Source organism: Mus caroli, unplaced genomic scaffold, assembly GCF_978045245.1.
Source record: "Mus caroli unplaced genomic scaffold, Mus_caroli_1 scaffold_6, whole genome shotgun sequence".
Lineage (NCBI taxonomy): Eukaryota > Metazoa > Chordata > Mammalia > Rodentia > Muridae > Mus > Mus caroli.
This window is the reverse complement of record NW_028227261.1, coordinates 108,283,266-108,306,727: the sequence shown is the minus strand read 5'-3', so window position 1 is coordinate 108,306,727 and position 23,462 is coordinate 108,283,266. Positions and strand designations below refer to the sequence as shown.

The 23,462-nt window shown below is 45.3% G+C and overlaps 1 protein-coding gene across 1 annotated transcript; it reads right to left on the bottom strand.

Annotated features, from left to right (window-relative positions):
* Window positions 1-3,200: 3,200 nt before the first annotated feature.
* Window positions 3,201-22,922, bottom strand: Hemgn (hemogen). The gene is made up of 5 exons (XM_021160624.2): window positions 22,798-22,922; window positions 12,976-13,107; window positions 9,697-9,790; window positions 4,389-5,608; window positions 3,201-3,390 (listed from the first exon to the last, which is right to left on the bottom strand). Exons 2-5 carry the CDS (start codon window positions 13,052-13,054, stop codon window positions 3,272-3,274), a joined length of 1,512 nt encoding a protein of 503 aa, XP_021016283.1. The 5' UTR covers window positions 13,055-13,107; window positions 22,798-22,922; the 3' UTR covers window positions 3,201-3,271.
* Window positions 22,923-23,462: the final 540 nt, after the last annotated feature.

The following is a 23,462-nucleotide window of genomic DNA, read 5'->3' as shown; positions in this document are numbered from 1 at the left end:
GGCAGGCTGATCTCTGAGTTGGAAGTAAGCCAGAGCTACGAAAACACATTTTTTTTTTAAAGTCTTTAGGTGTAGCTCAGGTATGCCCAGAACCCTTCCTGCCACAAGAAGAGGGCAGCACAAAGTGGAGATTCTTAGACGTTCTAATTCATTACCTCAAAGCTCTAAACCAACAAGAAAACAGGAATAATTTGATTGGCTCTGGAGTCTAGATATGAATAGTAAGAAAATAATGAATTTATAGGGAATGGTAAAAGAAAATGAATGGTGGAGAAAATTCAGTGGGTAAGGAAGGCACTTGCCATGCAAGTAAGGGACTAGACTTTGGGTGCTCAGCACCCATGTAAATGCTGAGTGGGTGTAGCGGCCTGCAGGAGGTAAGGACAGGTAAGCCCTGCAACAAGCTGGCTAGTTAGACTACCCCAAGTAGTAGGCTCTGGGTTCAGGTGAGAGCCCCTGTCTGACTATATAAGCTGGAGAGCAATTGAGTAAGACAGACATTACCCTCTGGTTTCATAGGTTTGTACATACATGGGCAGCCATGAAGCCACACACCAGTGCTTAAGAGCACATAAACACTTTAAAACAAAAGGCTAGGGGTGTAGCTCAGTTGGAAGACTGATTGTCTAGTACATAAAGGCCTCGGTTCAAACCTAGCACTGCATAAAGCCAGGTGTGGATACGTGCTCACCAGGTGAGTTTCAAGCCAGCCTGGGACATATAAGACAATAAAGACAAACCTGAGTGGTTAAGAGCATGCGTTGCTATTGCAAAGAACCTGGGTTCAATTCCCAGCAACCACACAGACAGACAAAGCTCTCCATAGATGCTGTCTTCTGACTTCTGTGGGCACCAAGCATGCATGTACATGCAGGAAACCCTCATACTCATAAAGTATTTTTAAACATTTAAAACCTTAGACATAAAGCCATAAAGACAAAAATGCCCGTGTACAGATGTCACCTCAAATATAAGAACCCTATGGGAGAGTCCTGAGCACCTGTATACGTGAAGGCTCCCGGGTGGCTCATGTGCTGCTCTGCACCATACCCTCAGCAGGGGACTGGGCTTGTCTATTTATATAGTCTCAGAGCCTAGCACACACTCTTGCTGAACGAGCTTTTATTGGCCCAAGTCTGTCTTCTTTTTAGTCTTCTATAAAAGCCCAAGGAAAATCCAAACCTTCAAAACATCAGGGAATATTTTCAAATATTTTCCCACCCAGAACTGTTTCTGTTCCTGCCTCTGGTCTCCTGTCCTTCTTGGGTCACTATGACCGTTATCACCAGATGAATTCCTGAAATACGAAAACTTCATCATTGAAAAGCCTTACTCTGGGGCTGGAGAGGTGGCTCAGCGGTTAAGAGCGCTGACTACTCTTTCCAAAGTCCTGAGTTCAAGTCCCAGCAACCACATGGTGGCTCACAACCATCTGTATTGATAGGGTGACCTCTTCTGGTTTGTCTGAAGGCAGCTACAGTGTACTTACATATAATGAAGAGAGACAGAGAGAGAGAGAGAGAGAGAGAGAGAGAGAGAGAAGCCTTACTCCTCAGTTACCGGATAAATGATTAAGTCTACAAGTCTATACCCAGGGCTAAAGACAATGACCCGGCTGGTTAGGTAGAGTACTTTTATGGCCCAGTGTGGTGGTGTATGCCTTAGATGCCTCTCAGGATGCAAAGGTGGGCAGATCTCTGAATTTGAAGCCAACATAATCTACATGGCTGGTTCCAGATTAGGGGGTTGGGGAGGAGGACAGGGACAGGGACAGAGATACACTGCTCTCAGAGGGGACCCAGGTTTGCAGGTTTGGTTCCTAGCACCCATCCCAGATCCATAACCTCCTATAAACTCCTGGTCCAAGTGGGTCTCTACACATCGATAACAAATTAGCTGCCTTATAATAGACTTTTAGCATGTAAATCAGCTTTCCCATATGGACCAGACATTGACACAGTTGGCATGCAGGTCTCTTGACCTTGAACTGTACTGCTCTGGGACTTCTGTGCAGCTCCTCTCCAGCCCTCCAGGATAGAAAAGCACCCCTCCTATTGCGTGTGCTATTCACACGGTGCCGACACCGTTTCCTGGGGGAGGGGGAAGGTTATTAATAATAATTAACATATATTTTAAGCAAGAGGTTTAAGAGAAAGAGAGCCACTCTCATAGAAAGGAAAACACCCAAGAGCCAGAGCGTAGCCTGTTGCACTTGGCACTTTGTTTTGGAATTATTTGTTTTCTGTTTTGTTCCTCCATGAGACCAAATTAAACCCCAGTGAGCGGTGGCTGGTGAAGTGGTTTAGTGGGTAAGTGCACTGACTGCTCTTCCAAAGGTCCTGAGTTCAAATCCCAGCAACCAAATGGTGGCTCACTGGCTGAAGACAGCTATAGTGTACTTAAGTATAATAATAAGTAAATCTTTGGGCCAGAGCGAGTGGGGCCAACCGGGGCGGATCAGAGTGAGCAGAGGTCCTAAAAATTCAATTCCCAACAACCACATGAAGGCTAACAACCACATGTAGCTAACAATCTGTTTAGCTACAGTGTCCTCACATACATTCAATAAATCAATAAATCCATAAGTGAACCTACTGAGCAAAGATGTGGTAGCACTTAGGTGTTTTACCATCCCAGCATAAACTAAGATGCTATCTTGGTAACACCACTAAGACCATAGTAATGATTTAATGTACATTTTTTTACAAACACAGTTTAAAAAATAGAAATAGAAGGTCCAGGTTCACACAGAAATAAGCGACAATTATCAATTCCAAAATAATTTGCAATAACTTTTAGAATAAGAATTGTTCAATTAACTCAGAGATGTGTAAAGCTCGAATAAAATTCTGATGTTGTTACATCAATAGTTGACAAGACTTACAAGAAACTGTATGCTTTCAAAATCACTAAGTGTTCATGTTGAATTGCTATCTTCTTCTCAGAATTACCAAATATATGTTTCTTCTTATAGGGGAAAATCAGCTACTAAACCTTTCCCCTGTTCTGTCTTCCCCCATATACAAATACACACCCTCAGGTGCTCACATGGGTACACACACACACACACACACACACACACACACTATGTCTATGTGTTAAAGCCTTAAAAATGTTAGTTCTCTCTTTCAGATAAGAGCTACAAATGGAAAAAAAAAGCATAAGTTAAAATAGCAATGCAAATTTTAGTGATTGCTGCAGTATTTCAGTGAAACCACAAGAGATATGTATGCTGTATTGAGCTGGACTGCAGCTCCATCACTGAGCACTGTTAAAATAGAGCAGAGCTGTAGATGCCATTTTCTGGGCAGGTCTCTTGAGGACCCTGTGGGCTTGCTGGAGCTTCCGGGTCTTGATCTGCTTTGTTTTCTTCCTCCATTTCTGTAAAATCTAACAAAATACAAAATAATAGATTCAGTAAACAACATTGGCACTGTCAATCACTCACTTGGGAAGGGGAGGCCATGCCGCAGACCGTGCAGGAGCATTTCCGTTGGATTAGATACTTAAATATTAAAATGGTGTGTCATAGAAATATTTTATAATCTTGAGGTTCTTTTTTTTTAAAGAGCAGTAGGTGCTCTGTTTTGAAGATGTATAATTATGTGTACTTGTGTGCCTGTGTTCATTTATGTGTACCTGGTGTGTGCGAGACCCTGCGATGCCGAGAAGGGCATTAAATCCCCTAGAACTGGAATTACAGGCAGTTGTAAGCCACCATGTGAGTCCTGGGAACTGGTGAGTGCGCTTAACCACTGAGGCTGCTCTCCTCCAGCCCCAGGTGCTTTTGGTTTGCTTGTTTGGTTTGGTTTTTGAGACAGTCTCATTATGTAGCCCTGGCTGTTGGAACTCACTATGGAGGCTGACCTGGAACTCAGAGATCTGCCTTCCTCTGTGTCTGCCTCTTCAGTGCTAGAATTAAAAGTGTGTGCCACAACCCCCAGCTCAGGATTCTGTGTTTTAAAAGAGGTGTGTGTGTGTATGTGTGTGTGTGTGTGTGTGTGTATGGCTGGAGAAATGACTGTGTACTTAAGAGCACTTGCTACTCTTCCAAAGGACCAGAATTTCGTTTTGAGCATGAAAACCAACCAGCACAGCTACATCGTGAGTTCTAGCTCAAAAAAAAAAAAAAACAAAAAGAACTTTTTTTTTTTTTTGCACATAATTAACCCTATTCCAGGTTTGTTTCTCTTAGTGTAGTTTCTCAAAATAGGTAACTAGAATTTTCAGTTACTTAAATATTTTGGAAGCGTGCCAATAGAGTGTTGGTTGCCTGAAAATACATTTTACTTGAAAAGATCCAGTGATATTCATAGATCCCATTGAAATAACTGGCTACTGTCTAAATCACAAATTCTGAGGGAGTTGTTGCTGTACAAATCCCCTACCTTGAGAGAAAGCACCAGCGTTCTCACTGTCCTGTGCATCGGGGTCCTGCCCTTGGGCCCCACCTACTTTCTGGGCTCCTTCTGGAAGGCTGTGTTTAGGCTCATCCCGGTCCTGACAGGTCTTGATAGAGAGGTCTTCAGGCCCCGACATTTCATGGCAGGTTTCCAGTGAATAGTTCTCAGGCCCAGGTATTGGTTGACATGTTTCAGGTGAATATTCTTCAGGCTCAGGTGATTCTTGGATTGTTTTCTGAGAAGAAACTATAGGCACAGTGAATTCTTTATAAGTCTCATGAGAAATGGATTCAGGTTCAACTGCTTCTTGGTGTGTCTTTGTAGAAATGCCTTCAGAAACAGTGCATTCTCTGGCTTCAGAAAAGAAGCCTTCAGTCACAGCCATTCCCAGATCTGGGTCGAAAGTGGTTTGCTCTGGTGTGACTGACATGGGGGTTGTGTCAAGTGGACAGCCTTCAGCGACATCTGATTGGGGGAGGGCTTCTGGGGAGCATCCTTCCAGGCCAGCAGCATCTCCAGGTGTTATGCAGGGAGAGGCTTTTGGAACAGCCATCTCTTGATGTGTTTTAGGAGAGAGGACTTCAGGTCTGGCCACATCTTGGCACATTTTCAAAGAATGTTCTTGAGGCACAGTTGGTTCCTGGCACACGTCAGGAGACAGAGCCTCAGGTCCAGCCATATCTTGGGGCACTTTGGAAGAATGGCTTGGGGACACAGTTGTTTCCTGGCACATTTTAGGAGAGAGTGCCTCGGCTGCAGCCATTTCTTCAAGTGCTTTGGGAGAATAGGTTTGGGGCACAGCTGTCTCCTGGCACATGTTAGGAGAGAATGCCTCAGGTTCGGCCATATCTTGGCACATTTTAGGAGAATGTTGAAGTACTGCTATCCCGTGGCATGTGGTAGGAGAGAGGTGTGTTTGAGAATGGTTCTGTATTGCTCTTTCTTGACACTGAATGCTTTCTTGGTGTACTTCAGAACACGGATCTGCAGGCACAGCTTTTGTGGGGGGTGGGACCAAGGGGAGGGCTTCAGTTGCAGAGTTCCCAGGGTGCTCGGTTTCTTCCTCCGCAGACACCAATACCTCTTGCACCCTTTCCCTTTCTGTTTGTGACCAAGGCTCTGCCTTTTGCTCCACGTTCCCTTGTCTCTTTCGGCCTCTTTTATTTCCTTTTCCTGTTCTCTGACACTTGCGTTTTTTCTGTTCTCTGCGGAGAGACCAGAATTAATGTCAGCAACAAAGCCTACAGGATTCAAATGAATGCTTCCAGTATCTACCTCTGTCCTTGTGGCCTTGTTATATGACCTTAAACAAGCACTTACTCCTCTCCCCAGACATCAGTTTTCATGTTTGCAAAATGAATAATCCTAAGTGTTCCATGTTAGGAAAGTGTTCCTTAAGGAGTTTATGGTTTTAAAGATAAAGTGTACTTGTGTGTGTGTGTGTGTGTGTGTGTGTGTGATGTATGAGCTGTGGTGTGTGTGTGTACATGCACGCAATGCAATGGAATGAGAGAGGGAGGAAGGAGAGAGAAAGAGAAAGAGAGGGAGGCAGGAGGGAGGACCCTTGGGGAGATAGTTCCATGGTAATGGGCTTGATTGAGGTCTAGCTATCTTCAGCACCCATGTAAAACTACGGAGTATGTGGTGCCATGAGTTTGTAATCTCAGAGCTGGGGAGGCAGAGAACCCTAAGCCTTCCTAGCCAGCTAGTTGAACTTAACTGATGAACTCAGGCCAATGAGAGACCCTGTCTCAAAGGAGGTGGATGGTGTCCCTGATGATCACACTGTCTTCTTGCTGACTCTTACACACACACATACACATGTGTTTATAAAAGGGATGGAATGTGTTAACCCAAATGAAAGGTGTATGGAAAAGCCCATGGAAATCCACTGGTTGGCAAGCTAATTAAGATTTTTAATTAGGGCTGAGGAGATGGCTCAGCACCCACTGCCAAGCCTGTTGACCTGAATTCACTCCCAGGATCCACACGGTGTCAGGGAGAGAACTGACTCCCACAAGTCGTCCTCTGACTTCTGCATGCTTGCATGCTCCCACACACTCACATACTAAGTAAGTAAAATGTAATTTAAAATATTAACTTTTAAAACGCATGGTGGTGGTGTTGGCATAAACCTTTAATCTAAGCACTCGGGAGGCAGAGGCAGGTGGATCTCTTAAGTTTGAGGCCAGTCTGGTCTACAGAGCAAGTTCCAGGACAATAAGGGCTACACAGAGAATCCCTCAAAAGCCCTGAGTGTGGATAGAAATACCCTCTCTGAATAGACAGTACTCCCCCAGGAGTCCCGGGCTGTGGCTGTGGTGACATATACCTGCGAGCACATTACTCTACAAACTGAGGGAAAGGACTGCCTTGAGTTCTAGGTCAGCCTGGGCTACAGTGTGAGACTCTACCTTTTTCACTTGTTCCCTTTTTGCAACTGTGTTTTACTAGATAGCCTTAGCTGGCCTGAGAATTACTATGTGGACCAGACTGGGGTCAAACTCACGGATACCTGTCTATCTCTGCTCCCAAGTGCTGGGACTAAAGTTGTGTGTCTCTACACCTGGCTCTGAGGCCCTATCTTTACAAAATAAAACCAAATAAAGGTGCAGGGACCTTAAAGGTCATGTCATGGCATCTCAGCGTTTGTTTGTTTGTTTGTTTGTTTGTTTGTTTGTTTGTTTTTTCAAAACAGGGCTCTGGCTGTCCTGGAACACTCTGTAATCCAGGCTAGCTTCAAACTCAGAGATTGGCCTTCCTCTGCCTCCACGAGTGCTGGGATTTTAAAGATGTGCACCACCATGCCCAGCTTGGCACCTCAGCCTTTTGAACTATTATTCCAAGGTAACAAGACAATTATAAAATCTTTGCTTGCTTGCTTGCTTGCTTGCTTGCTTGCTTGCTTGCTTGCTTGCTTTGCTTTTGAGACAAGTTCTTTCTATGTAACCCAGGGTGGCCTCAAACTTGGCAATCCTCTGCCTTCCCTCCCAAATGCTAACCACCCAACTTTGTCAAATGATGATTCTTCCCCTTACATTTATTTATTTTATTGGTGGGGGAAGTGCAATGTACCACATGTGTGTGTGTGCTAGAGGATAGCTTTCAGGAGCTGGCTCTCCTTCTGCCATGTGGGTTCTAAGACTCAAACTCAGGATATAGGTTTGTGGGTAGGCACCCTTATCTCCTGGGCCACCTAGCAGGGTGCACTATATGTTATAAAATTCTTACTGTCTGCCAAGTGCCAGCTTAAAAAAGAGAGGGTATGAGGCATGACGGCCCACACCTAAAATCACAGAACTTGAGAGGCAAAGGCAGGAGGATTGCTGTGAACTCCAGGCCAGGCACAGTGGGCTACAGAGTAAAGCCCCATGGAGCCGGAGAAAGAGCTTACTAGATAAATTCCTGAAACAGGGGCTGAGAGATGGGTCACCAGTCAGGAGCAGTGCTCCCAGTACCCACATGGCACAGGTACATACACACACAGACAAAGCATCCATGCACGCACATTAAACTTGGAGGGATGGGGGAGCCTTGCCAATAAGCAAAAATGACCAGCCTGATGTCCCCAACTTCCTAGATCTTGACCTTGGGCATGTTACCGAACATCTTAGTGCACCTCAATTTTGTCCTATGCAAAATGGAGATAATAGCATCCCCTCATAGCCAGAAGTAAATCACAATAGTGTCAGAGACATAGAAGGACTAGAGATGGTATATATATATATATATATATATATATATATATATATATATATGCCATAGTTCTAACTTATACTGTGCCAGTAATTCACCTAAGTTGTATGTAATTCTTATAGTCAATTCAGCAAATTGGAAAATATCATTTATTTTACCTATAACACATATAAGAAATGGAGAGGTTGAATAGCTTGCCCGAGTCACAAAGGAGCATGGATGAAACTTTAGGTCACGCAGATATTTTTTTATCTTTATACTTTAAAGTTTCTTTTATGTGTATGAACATTTTGTTTGTATGTGTAGACATACTCTTAACCACTGAACCATCTCTCTGGCCTTGATTATCATCATCATCATTAATTGCAGAGAAAAAAATTACACTGTGCATGGGTGAAGGTCAGAGCACATCTTCCTACCGTTGGCTCTGTACTCACACCGTGTGGGTCCTAGTGAGGAGCCAGGCTTAGTGTAAGTTCCTTTACCCGGCGAGCCATCTTACTGATTTATTTTACGAAGATTTATTATTATTACTTTTTTAAAAACTTTTTAAAAAAAATTATTCATTATTATATCTAAGTACACTGTAGCTGTCTTCAGACACACCAGAAGAGGGCATCTGATCTCAGTACAGATGGTTGTGAGCCACCATGTGGTTACTAGGATTTGAACTCAGGACCTTTGGAAGAGCAGGCAGTGCTTTTATCCGCTGAGCCATCTCTCCCGCCCTTATTATTTGTGTCCTTGGCAAAAGCAGTGTATACATTTTTTTAACTATTAAGCTCTCTCTCCAGCTCCATTGAGTTTTACTCTGTAGTCCAACCTGCCTGGCCTGGAGTTCACAGCAATCCTCCCGCCTTTGCCTCTCAAGTTCTGTGATTTTAGGTGTGAGCCATCATGCCTCATATCCTCTCTTTATTATTATTATTTTTTATTTATTATTTTAAAATTTATTCTCTCATATCTCACATCCAGAGCACAGTTTCCCCTCCCTGCTCCCCACCTCCCCTCTTCCCCAGATCCACTTCTCCTCTGTTTCCCTTCAGAATTGAGCAGGGCTCCCAAGGTTATCAACCCAAGAAGACATAACAAGTTACAACAGGACTAGACATCCATCGTCATATCAAGGCTGGACGAGGCAACTCAGAAGGAGGAAAAGGGTCCCAAGAGAAGGCAGAAGAGTCAGTCTTTGTGTTTCAGGATGCATTCTCGCTAAGCCCTGTCAAACATGAAACATTCCAACACCACTCTCTTGCGTGCTGGTAAGCACCACCAAATCAGGCTTTACATACCTTTTAAACACTGGCAAACCCAATAAGGGGTAGCAGAAGCTACCCTGAATATACCAGGCAGGCAGCCTTTCAGCTAGAGCCTGCCGCAGGGACTGATGGAGACACAGAGAAAGAAAGCAGAGAAAACTTCTCTTCCTCATGGCTCTACCGCTGAGACCTTAGGCAAGAGAGTCAACCCACTGGATTCTGCATTAGAAGCAAACACACACAAAAAAAAACCCACAGGCACAACACCAAGTGCCATGTCCACACTCGCCACTGAGGAGCCACGCCCACACTCACCCCCACTCAGGTAAGAAACCTACCCAAGGAGCCATTGTGACGTCTGCCTCCCCTGGGCCTCAGCTTTTCTCTTCCTCAGTTGTTCTCTGTTTCTCAGACTCCAAGATCCAATGATGTCTGCGGATGAAAAGAAAAGCGTGTAACGGTGACCCGTGGTGGGCCTAGGCAAGTATCTCACCACAGAAACTTGTTTAGTTAGTTACTATTTATTTATTTTTAAATCAAATTATTTCACATGGTAGGTGTTTTTGCCTGCATGTGTGTCTGTTGCACCACATGAATGTCTGGTGCCTAAGGAGGCCAGAAGAGGACATCAGATACCCTAGATCTGGAGTTAGAGACAGTTAGGAGCTGCCATGTGGGTTGTTGGGAATTGAACCCAGGTCCTCTGGAAGAGCAGCCAGTGCTCCTAACTACCTACAGAGCCATCTCACCAGCTACCTATAGAATTTTAGAAACCCTATCCTGGGTTTTTTAGTTCAAAGATTATGTTTTCACTATCCTTACACCTTCAAAATAATAATAATAATAATAATAATAATAATATGTGGAAGAGATTTTTGTTTTTGTTTTTTGTTTTTGAAATAAGAGTCTCAGTATGTAGCCTGGGTCTGGAACTTGCGTAGACTGATCTCAGACTCAGAGATCTACCTGTCTCTGTGCTAAAAGTGCTAGGATTAAAGACCTGCAGCAATACACCCAGGGAGGGCAGACTTTTTTTTCTTTAATTTTTGGGTGTCTGTTTTTGTTTTTGAGATAGGGCTGCTTTGTGTAGCCCTGGCTGTCCTGGAACTTGCTCCATAATCCAGGCTGGCCTCAAACTCAAAGATCCACCTGCTTCTGCCTCCCAAGTGCTAGGATTAAAGGTGTGCGTCACCACGGCCCTGCTGAGCAGGCATTTTGAGTATTTGAGTGTGAAAAACTTCAAGACCTACACAGATTTGTACAGCAATGTGCTATCAACCTACTGACTTTTTAAAAATAAATTTATATTTGTATGAGCAATTTTTTTAAGATTTATTTCTTTATGTATGTGAGCACACTGTAGTTATACATATGGTTGTGAGCTATCATGTGGTTGCTGGGAATTGAACTCAGGACCTATGCTTGCTCAGGTCTCGCTCACTCCAGCCCAAAGATTTATTTATTATTATACGTAAGTACACTGTAGCTGTCTTCAGACACACCAGAAGAGGGCATCATATCTCATTTTGGATGGTTGTGAGCCACCATGTGGTTGCTGGGATTTGAACTCAGTCCCTCTGAAAGAGCAGTCATGCTCTTAACTGCTGAGTCATCTCACCAGCCCCATGAGTAACTTTTTAACCAGGCCATATTCTATGATCTTTGGTATAATGACCTGTCTACTGCATTCACTGTCTCAACCAGGCCTCATATTACACAGTGTAGTGATGATAGCATGCCAAGACTTTATCTTTTATTAACCCAACATTAGGTCAAAAATAGTTCCTTGACACAGCCTTCAACACTGTAATTTTCCTGTTACATGGTGCTTAAACTAGGTGACGTATTCTCTGGCCGCTCAGCCCACTCGCGGGAAGCACACAGAACATCACCACGGGTTGGTTTTCCTTATATGTCAAACTGCAATAATATCAACTCAGCTGAGCATGATGGAGTACACTTTAATCCCAGCACTCAGGAGGCAGAGGCAGGAGGATCTCTGAGTTCAAGGCTAGTCTGGTCTACAGAGTGAGTTCCAGGCCAGCCAGGGCTACTCGGAGAAACTCTGTCTTAAAAGGCCAATTAATATTAATAATATCCAACTAAAATAAGCATATTTACATAACTGGTTTTATTCTTTTGGAGGGAGGAATGGTAGACAGGGTCTTCCTCTGGTGCATCCCTGATCTTGAATTCCTTAACCTAATACTCTAGATGCTGGGATTAGAGGCATCCCACCTTGCTCTAGTTATGCTTTTATTTTTATTTATATGAGTACACTGTAGCTGTCTTCAGACACACCAAAAGAGAGCATCAGATCCCATTACAGATGGTTGTGAGGCACCATGTGGTTGCTGGGAATTGAACTCAGGACCTCTGGAAGAGCTGTCAGTGCTCTTAACCACTGAACCATTTCTCCAGCCCTTTTTATGTTTTTACTATTAGATTCTGCCCTTAGGATTGTGTTTAAAATGTTTTGGGAGGCTGGAGAGGAAGGGAGTGCCCTGGGACCAGGACTCTTACTCTTAGGGCAACAGTTCCCTTTCTTTCTCTTCTCTCCTCTCTCTCTCTCTCTCTCTCTCTCTCTCTCTCTCTCTCTCTCTCTCTCTCTCTCTCTCTCCTCTCTCTCTCTCTCTCTCTCTCTCTCTCTCTCTCCCTCCCTCCCTCCTTCTTCCTTCTTTCCTTCCCTCCCTCCTTCCTTCCCTCCTTCCTTCCTTCCTTCCTTCTTTCTCTGAGAGTGCTGGGAATTTCACCCAGGCCCTCACACATACTAGGGCAAGCATTATGCTACCGAGCTATATTCCCAGCTCAGGGATTTTTGATGGATAAAAATTATATTTTTACCAACCTCTAATTAAGTTTATATTTTCTTCAAAGTACAGATGTGAGTAAAAAGTGGTTTTAGCAGTGTGTCACTTTATCACTCAAAGAAATGACAGGAAATTTTTTCCTACACGACACTGCAATTCTTGCATGTAGCTTCCGTGTGATCGCTTGCAGGTACTGATTCTTTGGATTTGGTACTATGTATGACATGACTTAACACATCTTTAAATAAACACATATATTGCTATATCACAATTTTTAACAGTGTCGATAACTATCTTAATACAACGATGACCTTTGTGATCCTGTGTATTTAAGCTTTTTTATTCCAAGAAAGAGTCTATAGGTTCACTAGAAGCTAAAAGTTTTCAAACTGTGCCCTAGGATAGTTCAGAGCCCAGGGTTCCACATAGCATTTTGAGAAATGTTACTTTAGAAGAGACCTTAAGGTAAATTAGAAGCCAGAAGAGTAAGCATTTGGCCATGTCAGACCCTAGTGGAGATACCTGTTGCCACATCCTTCCCAGTGCCTCAGGCCGGGAGGAGCAGGACCCCTCTTGCCACAGCTGCTCATCCCTGGGTGTCTCAACTGTTTCCCATTTCAGAGAATTTCTTACTAACAATTTCTTTATTGCCCCTTGTGTTTCTCTAGACTGTTGCGTTCTTAGCATCCAAATGCAGCTCAGTGCGTCAGGCCCATCTTCCCATGGATGCAGCCCGTTGCCCCTTTCGTCTGACCAGGACCCAAACGACTAAAAAAGTAAATCTCCCCAGCAGCCCCCACTCCTTACCTGGAGCATAGGACTTCTGTGGATGAGGTTCAGGCATCTGGGGGAGCTTCAGACGAGGTCGGCCCTTCCCCGTGTCCATCTTGCCACAATGCCTTCTTGGTATTTGCTCTGACTTCACAAGCAGCCTAAAAGCTTTTTGAAAATATCAAGACCAACACTTCAAAAGAAGAAGAAGAAAAGAAAGCCACAGACACACACATTCAAGTTTGCTTGTCACTTCCCGCCTAAAAGTTTTATCTGGTTAGACCACAGCTGTGGGCAAATTCCACTTTCTTTATCACACTGCACAGGTGTGAGGGGGAAATGGCTGGCATTGGCCCTGTGAAGCTGCGAGCTCACTGTTTATACAGGGAACCCCCCATGACACAGTCTAGCGTGTGCAACCTCCCACTCGGCAGCCATGTAGGTCTGTGTGCTAGCATATGCCTGGGTTCCTTTTCAGGACACCAAGTGGCTGTGCCATCCCAGGCTGTGGCCAGGATGGCTTTTTTCATGAATGGAGGTGGCCATGTATAGGAAGATCCCAGGGTTTGGGCTCTGACCAACTCAGTGGCCCGGCGCAACCCACATCCCTTTCCTGTGCCTCTATTTGCAAAATGAGCGAACAGTCACTCTTGCCTGTTTCATACACTTCTTATGAAAGGGAAGCTTATAGAGTTAGCTATTGATTACTCTTCCTAGGTAGGCTATTGATTAATCTTCCTAGGTGTGGCTTTTTTCACCATAAGCTGTTGCTTGCAAATTATCAGCAAGCCTTGTTTTTGTTATGACCCTAGAGTAGACAGTAGACACATAACCCTAACTAGGCTAACAAAGCTAATCTCCACTGCTCACCAGTCAGAATAAATAGTGAAGCTCACTATTAACAAACCCAGGGGTGGACCGGGTGGGGAAGAGCCTCTCTGAGGGAAAAGACCTGGCATTATGTTCCAGAAATGAAGTTGAAATCGAAGGAACTGCTCTATCGCCATCAGATAGGTGGACTGAAGACAATAGGCACAGGGGACCATGGCTCAGCCAAGGAGGGAACATGGAGGCCAAGGTCAGGAGACATGGGGCCCATTGTGTTCTGGAGACAGACTGAGAGGGAAAAAGTTTGAGTTCCAGAGCCACCCTAGTTCAAGTTAGCCAGGAGCCAGCTCAGACCTGGAACATGGAGACAGTAGCGTTGGCTTTGTGGATTCCCAGGGACAGTCACATCTACTCAGCCATACAAGACATCTTCCATATGCCCAGTACATTGATCAATGGTACCTTTGGTATCCAACATACTGAAGATCAATAAATGTTAGCTGCTTTATTATTAATAAGGATATGGGTGCAGCACAGTGACACACACTGCTATTCTGGCACTTGGCAGGTACAGGCAGAGGGGTCAGAAGTTCAAGGCTATCCTCGGCTGTATAAGAAGTTAGGGGCCGGGTGTGGTGACGCACGCCTTTAATCCCAGCACTCAGGAGGCAGAGGCAGGCAGATTTCTGAGTTCCAGGCCAACCTGGTCTACAAAGTGAGTTCCAGGACAGCCAGGGCTATAGAGAGAAACCCTGTCTCGACAAAGAAGAAGAAGAAGAAGAAGAAGAAGAAATAGTTAGGGGCCAGCCTGGGCTACATGAAAACTTCTCCATCTCTTCCCTCTATCTCTCCAGGCACCTTCTCTCTCTTTATGCACACATGTACTATATACCTTCTCTATGTTATATGTGTATATAAGAAAACACATAGAAAGGCTGTAATTGGGGGGAGGGAGGATATAGGGGATTTTCAGAGAGGAAACTAGGAAAGGGGCTAGCATTTGAAATGTAAATGAAGAAAACATCTAATAAAAAAATAATTAGATATTAAAAAAGAAAGAAAGAACGGCTGTAATTAGCAGAGTGTGGTGGCACACATGCATTTCGTAGTTTAAACTATAACTTGATCTGCCAAACTCTACTTTCCTTCCTTATTCTTGTTTGCTTTGGACAGGATCGCCTCACACCGCCCAGGCCGACCTCAACTCACCATCCTCCTGCCCCAGCTTCCTGCGTGCTAGGATTGGGGGATGTGTGTCACCATGCTAGCTGAGAAATAAGCTTTGAATCATTCTGAAAAGGATTGACAATGACACAGCAGACACCTGAGTGCCCACCACTAACGGGTTACCCTTGTAACAAACAAGCAAGATTTACACCTCCTTCTGTTACTTACCTCTCCATCTTGCAAGTAAACCACGGAAAGTTCAGGTAACTCCCAGGGGAGCTAGTCAGCGGGACCTCATGGGGAAGAATGAGTTTCTAATCCACCTCTTAGATGTTTTTGAAAATTATGTTTTATAATCTAGACCAGCATTTTAAATGTTGTAAGCTCTTTGATTTCTGGGTTTTGTTTTGTTGTTGTTTGGGGTTTTTTCCTGGTATTGTGTTCTTTTGTTTTGTTTTGGTTTTTATTCGTTTGTTTGTTTGTTTGTTTGTTTGTTTGTTTGTTGAGACAGGGTATCTCTCTATAGCTCTGGCTGTCCTGGATAGCACTATGTTGACCAGGCTAGCCTTGAACTCACAGAATTCCACCTGCTTCTGCCTGCTGAGATTAAAGTTGTGTGTCACCATATCTGGCCCTAGAATAATGTAATTTTTAATAGTTGGGTGATAGTTCAATAAAACAGTGTTATAGAATCCTTGTGAGAATGCCTTCCGAGGATGGCAAAACTACTTCTTAATCAGATTTCCTTCTGAGTTCTTGACACCTGTTCAGGGATGGAGCAGACTGGACAGGATGTCCACCCTGTGCTATCTACCTTCTGAGCAAAATTGTCAGGCCACAGAGGTGGCCAATATAGTCTCTGAGGTCTTCATACTTAAAAGGGACAGAGTACATTGTTTTTTAAAATCATGGATCCATGTATTCCAGGTTGGCCTTGAACCCAGTATGCAACTGGATTTGAGTTTGGAATGTCTGACCCTTCTGTCTCCCCCTCTAATGCCAGAAGTACTGAAATTATATTACCCAGATTATCTGGTGCTGAAGATGGAACCCAAGACTTCATGAATGCTAGCTGAGTACTCTACCAACTGAGCCAAATTGCCAGCCCAAGGACACATCTTTATTGGAAGGACATAGAACATAGATCCTTTGTGCTCCAAGACAACTCCCCAAGGCCATCTCTGTGACTGCCCCACGATCCCTGTATCTAGAAGAGGTGTGAGGAGAGACTCTGGAGGGTGGGGTCTCAAGTTGACAACCAACTGAGGGTGGAGGGAGCAGTGGAGACACTTTGGAGAGACCTAGATTGGAAGTCAGGCAAGGTGTCTCTGATGTGATAAGTGCCAAGAGCGGGAATTTGGGACAGAAATAGCTATTCTGTTCTTCTGCAAGCCCTAGCGTACAGCCCTTCTGTATCTAACTCTATAACAGAGTGGGAGAGGAGAGGCCAAGCAAGCATCGTACCCACAAGGCCAGGTCTTTATAACAAGGGTGCCTTATTCTAGAGATATGTGCAAATGTATATAAACCCTCTCTCTCGGCTACAAGCTCTTGGCAGGATGGGCAATTACCAATCCCAAGTCACCTGTCTGTCCCCATAGCATGATCTTAAAGGAGGTTTGGTCCCAGTCATCTCCACCAGTGCCCTCGGTACTGTGTGTGCAGACAGCTTCCTCGGGTGAGATATTCCGCTGCTGTGAGTTACAGTGCCACCAGCTGTTCTAGAATGCTTTTTATCATCATTCATCAATGGGCAGCTCTCAGCAAGCTGAGGTAGGAAGGTGAAGAGTGTAAGGCCAGCAGTGGTGGCGCATGCCTTTAATCCCAACACTTGGGAGGCAGAGGCAGGCAGATTTCTGAGTTCGAGGCCAGCCTGGTCTACAGAGTAAGTTCCAGGACAGCTAGGGCTACACAGAGAAACCCTGTTTCAAAAAACAAACAAAAACCAAAACAAACAAACAAACAAAAAAACTAAAAAAAGGAAGTCCCTGACGTTATGTAGTTTGTAAATTGGGCTTTTGTTTGTTTGTTTTTAGAGACAAGGTTTCTCTGTGTAGCCCTGTCTGTTCTGAAACTCACTCTGTAGACCAGGCTGGCCTGGAATTCATAGATCCGATTGCCTCTGCCTCCCAAGTGCTGGGATTAAAAAGTGTGCACCACCACTACCCACCTTAGCTTACAGTTTTAAAAAAGAGGATGGTGCTTGCTTTTAATCCCAGCACTCAGGCAGTAGCAGGAGGACCTCTGTGAGTTCAAGGACAGCCAAGGCTGATTAGAGAAACCCTGTCTCAAAAAACAAACCAAAAAAACCCCCAAAAAAAACAAAAACAAAAAAAGGAAATAAAAAATAAAAGAGGGACAGAAGCAGTGTGTAATGGTACACAGGAGTTCCAGGACAGCCAGCTATGTCTATTACACAGAGAAACCCTGGGGGGGGGGGCAGAGAGAGAGAGGGAGAGAGACAAAGAGATGGGGGGGGGGGATACAAAGATTCAGAGAGCCAGGGGGTGGGCGTGGTGGAGGTGCATCCAAAGACAATAATAGCCAGGAATTATAATTATAAGCTAAGAATAAAGGGGGCCAATGGTGGCTGCTATCTTTAAGTGATGTGGGAGGGTGGGGCTTGACTTGGGCAGCTAACAAAATGGAAGGAGAAGGGCCAGGATGCTGACAGCACAGAGGGCCTGGAGAACCTGAGGAGAGGGAGGGATAAGAGGTGGGGGCTCAGAGGGGACCTAGTGAGATAGACAGCCACGGATGGTCTGAGCAGAGGACTAAGGCAATTTGACTCCTGTCTTTAAAGGATGGATGTGGCCACTGGGTGGGCTGAGGAGGTGGTGAAGCAGGGAGACCAGTCAGAAGATCATAAGGATGAACATGAGAGGCGACCACAGGGTGGGCTTCAACCGTGTTGAAGAAGTGGTGGTCAGAAATAACTAACGCTGGGGCTGGAGAGATGACTCAGTGGTTAAGAGAGCTCCGACTGCTCTTCCGAAGGTCCTGAGTTCAAATCCCAGCAACCACATGGTGGCTCACAACCATCCGTAACGAAATCTGATTCCCTCTTCTGGAGTGTCTGAAGACAGCTACAGTGTACTTACATATAATAAATAAATAAATCTTAATAAAATAAAATGTCCATAAACATGTTTTAAAAAAAAGAAAAAGAAAAGAAACCCAAGGTCACCCTATATTAAAAAAAAAAAAAGAAAGAAAGAAAGAATGCAGGTGCTCTGGGTTAATTTACAAATCGGATGTGGGTCAGAAAAGCCAAAGAGAAGAGTTTGGGTCTGCACAAAGGGAGGATGGAGTTGCCATTACCAGTAAGGGAAGGTATGAGGAAGATGAACCCTTTAGTTTGAATGTGCTGCCGGGAGGGAGAGCACAGCCAGAGAGCAGCCCAGCCCGGGACAGGGAACCAGAAAAGCGGGATGTGCAGGAAGCCTGAGGAAGGTTGCTTAGTTGGGGAGGACTCGCGTCTCCCTTAAACTTCTTGTCAGATGTTATTGCTGTGAAGTAAAGGAAGGCCTGCAGATTGACCCCACAGTTTCTTCCCTAACAATTCAATTCAGTTCATTACAGACTGTGGCACCCAGAGAGGTTAAATATAGATTTGCCTGTGGCCATACAGGTTAAACCAGATGTGTAATTTGCTGAGGCCCAGGGCAAAAATGAAAATCCAGGTATCTTCCTTCGAACACCATGAAGATTCTTCAAGATGGTGGAAACAGACAATTAACCTAACACAGGGCCTCATTTAGCATTTCACTGGGTCCTTGCAACATCTTTACAACATAGCTCTTACTGTCCTCCCTTTTCACAGCAAGGAACGCCATGAGGACACTGGTAAAACTAAGGCCGCAGAGCTAGAAAGACAGCTTGAGCTGGGAACCTGGGTCTCAGCCTCCAAGCCTGGCCCCTTCTTGAACTACACAGATGTAGGTATCAAGACAGGGGATGGCTGTCCTGTCTGGCCACCCAGCAGGTCTAGGTAAGGAGAAGGGTCTTGGCTGTGTCTTTCAGAGGCCCAGATGGACTGGAAGCACAGGAGGGAAGGAAGCATACAGCTGAGAACCCCTGGCTGGAAGTCTTCATGGAGATGAGAGAGCTGAGGAAACAGCTTAGCCATGCAGCAGACACAGCCAGTTGACTCAGTAACAAAGCTGACCAGAAAATGATAGTATCATTTGAGGCTAGACTGAGGGGTTTTGCCATTGTTCTTTTTTTTTTTAATTATTTATTTGAATGTCTCTGTGTGTGTGTGTGTGTGTGTGTGTGTGTGTGTGTGTGTGTGTGTGTGTGTGAGAGAGAGAGAGAGAGAGAGAGAGAGAGAGAATGTGTGAGACTATGTGTGTATATGTGTGTGTGAGGGGGGAGAGGGAGAGGAGAGAGAGGGAGAAAGAGAGGAGAGAGAGGGAATGAAAGGGGAAAGAAAGAGAGGAGAGGAGAGAGAGAGAAGGTGTGTGTGCCCACATGCACCCTGGTACAGACTCCATACACCATTTGGATTCCAGGGATTGTACTCAGGGTCAGGTTTGTCAGCAAGTGCCTTTACCCATTGAGCCATCTTGCCAGCCCTAGATTTAAACTCTCAATCCTCCTGTCCCAGCCTCCCAAGTGTCTAGAATTACAGGCCTGCATCACTGACTGATAGAATTTCAGAGCCTTTAAAGAGGACAGGAGAGCGTTGGTCTGCTTTGATTCGTCATCCCTTAGCTAGTCTGTAGTGTTGTTAAGGCTACACAAACAGGCTTTGAAGTCACCAAAGAGAGCAAAAGGCACGGGCCGTGCCATCTCCTCACAGGGCAATTCGGTGTGAGTCACTTATTTCTACTCGGTTTCCTTTCTGTAAAACAGAAGAATCGGGTGGATTCTGTGAGTAAGGAGTCCAAGAGAGCTCTATAGGAAGTGAGAGGTTGTGTGGACGTGAGGCCCACATGTCTAGGCAACATTTACTGCGGAACTGAAGAGTTCCAGGGAGGCTGGGGTCCAAAGTCACAAGAGGGGCCTCACTGTGCAGTTCTGGCTAGCCTGAAACTCACTAAGTAGACCAGGCTGGCCTCCCAACTCACAGCAGTCCACCTGCCTCTGCCTTCTGAGTGCTGGGGTCAAAGGCATGCAGTACCACACCAGCCTTGACTCCTCTTCTTGACAAAATACTTTCGGAAGCTTCTGGTTGTTCCTCAAAGAATGCATGGAGCGTCCCTGTCAGCCTGCGCTCAGATGATAATGAATGCTGTCTCTGCTCACACAGATGCTGCTTGAAACACCAGATAATATTTTCTGCAGCTTTGGAACGGCTGAAGCTTGGCTTCCGTCTAGCCACTGCTACCTTAAAAGCATGGGCCCAAACTTTTAATATTAAGCATGATACTATATCGTACGCATGTATTCTATTGTGTGTACGCACAAATATTAAAGTATTTAATAAGGACTCAGGTAAGCATCAATGACTAGACCTTAGGGAGTGGACACTCACCTGGGGAAAGACTTCCACCTTATTAAGCCATCACTGGACCTCTGTCTGTTTGTTCCTGAACAATGGAACTAATAATGCATTCTCAGACCCTCCTACCCCACACTTCAGGTGATGAGAGGGTAGCTGAGAGACAGAGCACTTGCCTAGCGAGGTGCGGAGGTTAGTGCCAACAATGAAAACATGAACAGCAAGACCCCATGTGTTCACTCCCAGCCACATGCAATCTACTTTTCCTTCCACCTAAAACATCAGAGAGTCCTTCTCTTGTTGTTGTTTTGTTTTGTTTTGTTTCTTGTTGTTTTTCAAGGCAGGGTCTCTTTGTGTAACCCTGGTTGTCCTGGAACTTGATCAGCAGCCCTGGCTGGCCTTGAACCCAAGGAGATCCTCCTGCCTCTCTGCCTTTTGAGTGCTGGGATTAAAGGCATGGACCACCACAACCTGGCTGAATGAGAGTATTTCTAATGGGAAAGCCCAGTAGTCCCTGCCCAATGTCGGGTCTTCAGCTTCTTTGCAGCTCGCTCATGCTCACACCAGCACTTCCTTCCTCCTTGAAACTCACTGGTAGATTGTGGTTCCCTGAGTTGCTCATTCCCCACTCTCCCCTTCCTCCTCACAGGCTGCTTTCACTCTCCTTGTGTGGGCAGGGTTGACTGAGCCCCTGTTCCTCTTGCCAGTGCACCTTAGACAGCTCAACTCTCTCCTCACAACTAGTACAGGGATGCATAGTACCAACGTAAGTGAGCATGAAGAGCTCTCTCATCTTTCCAGTATTCCCTGGTGATCACTCTTTACAGCCGAGGGGCCTCACGATGCTTAAACCTCAGCACAGCTGATCTGGAGACGAGCCCAGTTAATACAGCGATCGCTAGCCCGCATGGCATCTGGAGTTTGAGCCTCAGCACTGTATAAAACAGGTGCGATGTTGCACATCTATAGTCCCAGGTTCAAGAGGACCAGAAGGTCAAGGCTAACCTTGGCTACCTAAGTGTGAGTTCAAGACCAGCCTGGGCTACATGAGATTCCCTCTCAAAAAAATCAAAATAATACCAATGAACACAGGGGGGCAGACATCCAAACAAGATAAAGAGTCAAAAGCCTTCTTAAGAGAGGAGAGCTTGATATTATTTGGGGCATGAACAGGAAATACATTTTTTTATGGTACTGGGGCATGAACATGGGATACATGCTAGGCCTACTATTACTATTGAGCTATGTCCAAAGCCTTTTTTTTTTTTTTTTTTTTTTTTTTGATGAGAAGGGTTTTTGTTGTTTTTTTAAGACTTTTTATTTTGAGAAGTTTTTCAGTAAATTTCCCAGGCTGGCCAAGTATCCTCTGTAGCCAAGCATGCCTTGAACCAGCAACCGTCTTGACTCAGCCTCCTACATAGCTAGGATCTGGAAATACAAGCTGTGCCTCCCGGCCTAACTTTTCCTCTCCTCCTCCTCCTCCTCCTTCTCCTCCTCTTCCTTCTCCTCCTCCTCCTTCTCTTCCTCCTCCTTCCCCTTCCTCCTCCTCCTTCCCCTCCTCCTCCTCCTTCCCTTCCTCCTCCTCTTCCTTCTCCTCCTCCTCCTTCTCTTCCTCCTCCTTCCCCTTCCTCCTCCTCCTTCCCCTCCTCCTCCTCCTTCCCTTCCTCCTCCTCCTTCCCCTCCTCCTCCTCCTTCTCTTCTTCCTCCTTCCCCTCCTCCTCCTTCCCCTCCTCCTCCTTCTCCTCTTCCTCTTCTTCCTTCTCCTCCTCCTTCCCTTCCTCCTCCTCCTTCCCCTCCTCCTCCTCCTTCTCTTCTTCCTCCTTCCCCTCCTCCTCCTTCTCCTCTTCCTCTTCTTCCTTCTCCTCCTCCTTCTCTTCCTCCTCCTTCCCCTTCCTCCTCCTTCTCTTCCTCCTCCTTCCCCTTCTCCTCCTCCTTCCCTTCCTCCTCCTCCTTCCCCTCCTCCTCCTCCTTCCCTTCCTCCTCCTCCTTCCCCTCCTCCTCCTTCTCCTCTTCCTCCTCTTCCTCTTCTTCCTTCTCCTCCTTTTCCTTTTCCTCTTCCCCCCTCCTCTCCTCATCCTTCTTCTCCACCTTCTCCTCTCCTCATCCTTCTTCTCCACCTTCTCCTCTCCTCCTCCACCCCTGGCAGTCTACCTTCTTATCCAACCCAGTGAACTCCATCTTACCAATGTCCCTCTTGTCATTCTTCTTTCTCCTCAGACCACCTCTGCGTTTTCCACCCCTCTGTTAGAAGTACGGGTGGAACCTCCAAAGAGGTCTGTTCCCTCTGTTTCTGCTCACTCTCCCAACCTACCCTGTACAAGTAGCTGGAACATTTCCCCTATTGCTGGCCCTAAACCCATCATTGCCCTGACTGTAATCCTATAAAGTCTTAGGATGTCTGTGGAAGAAAGACTAACCTTGGTCCAGACAGTAAGGTCAGCTTCCAGGTGTTCTCTCCCATGCCAATCAAACAGCACCTTTGCCCTCCCTATTTCTCCGTGAGTCTTTCCAACACGTACAGTACCATTGACTGCCAGTATTCTTCCCTGTGCCCAGCCTTCCAGGTGGCAATGCATCACAAAAACTTTGATGCTGCTGAAGATGCTGACAATAGACACTCTGTGACCTCACGGTGAGTACCCAGCCCTTACCTGAAGTATCTCAGATTTGCCAGTATGATTTCCATCTCACTGGTGAGAAACAACAGTTCGATGAGTTTAAATTGCATCCCTGGGTCACCTAACTTTAAAAAAAACAAAACAAAACAAAACAAAACAAAACAAAAAAAACCCACAGAGCTAAGGCTCAAAACCAAGGCTGTCTGATTCCACAATTCTACCGCCTTTTCCTATCTAGAATAATCTCTCTTTCCAGAACCATGATCTCACTTGTTAGCACATATTTTTATTTTTCATATATAAATACATCTGCTGTGCTATATTCATTCACCAAACACTGAATAAATTTCTGCTGCCGTTTTTTTGTTTGTTGGCACCCAGACCTTTCCATATAACACAGGTTGGCCTTTGAGTTCAACCTCCCAACAGCTGCAAGCACACACAGCATCACCACACCTGGCTGC

What these genes read in the sequence shown, in the direction of transcription:
- Hemgn (XM_021160624.2), bottom strand. Translation starts at nt 13,054, where the DNA reads ATGGACACGGGGAAGGGCCGACCTCGTCTGAAGCTCCCCCAGATGCCT. An exon ending in ACAGAAGTCCTATGCTCCAG is followed by an intron (nt 9,791 to 12,975) that starts GTAAGGAGTGGG and finishes TTTCATCCGCAG; the next exon opens with ACATCATTGGATCTTGGAGT. An exon ending in CGCTGGTGCTTTCTCTCAAG is followed by an intron (nt 3,391 to 4,388) that starts GTAGGGGATTTG and finishes GTATTTTGTTAG; the next exon opens with ATTTTACAGAAATGGAGGAA.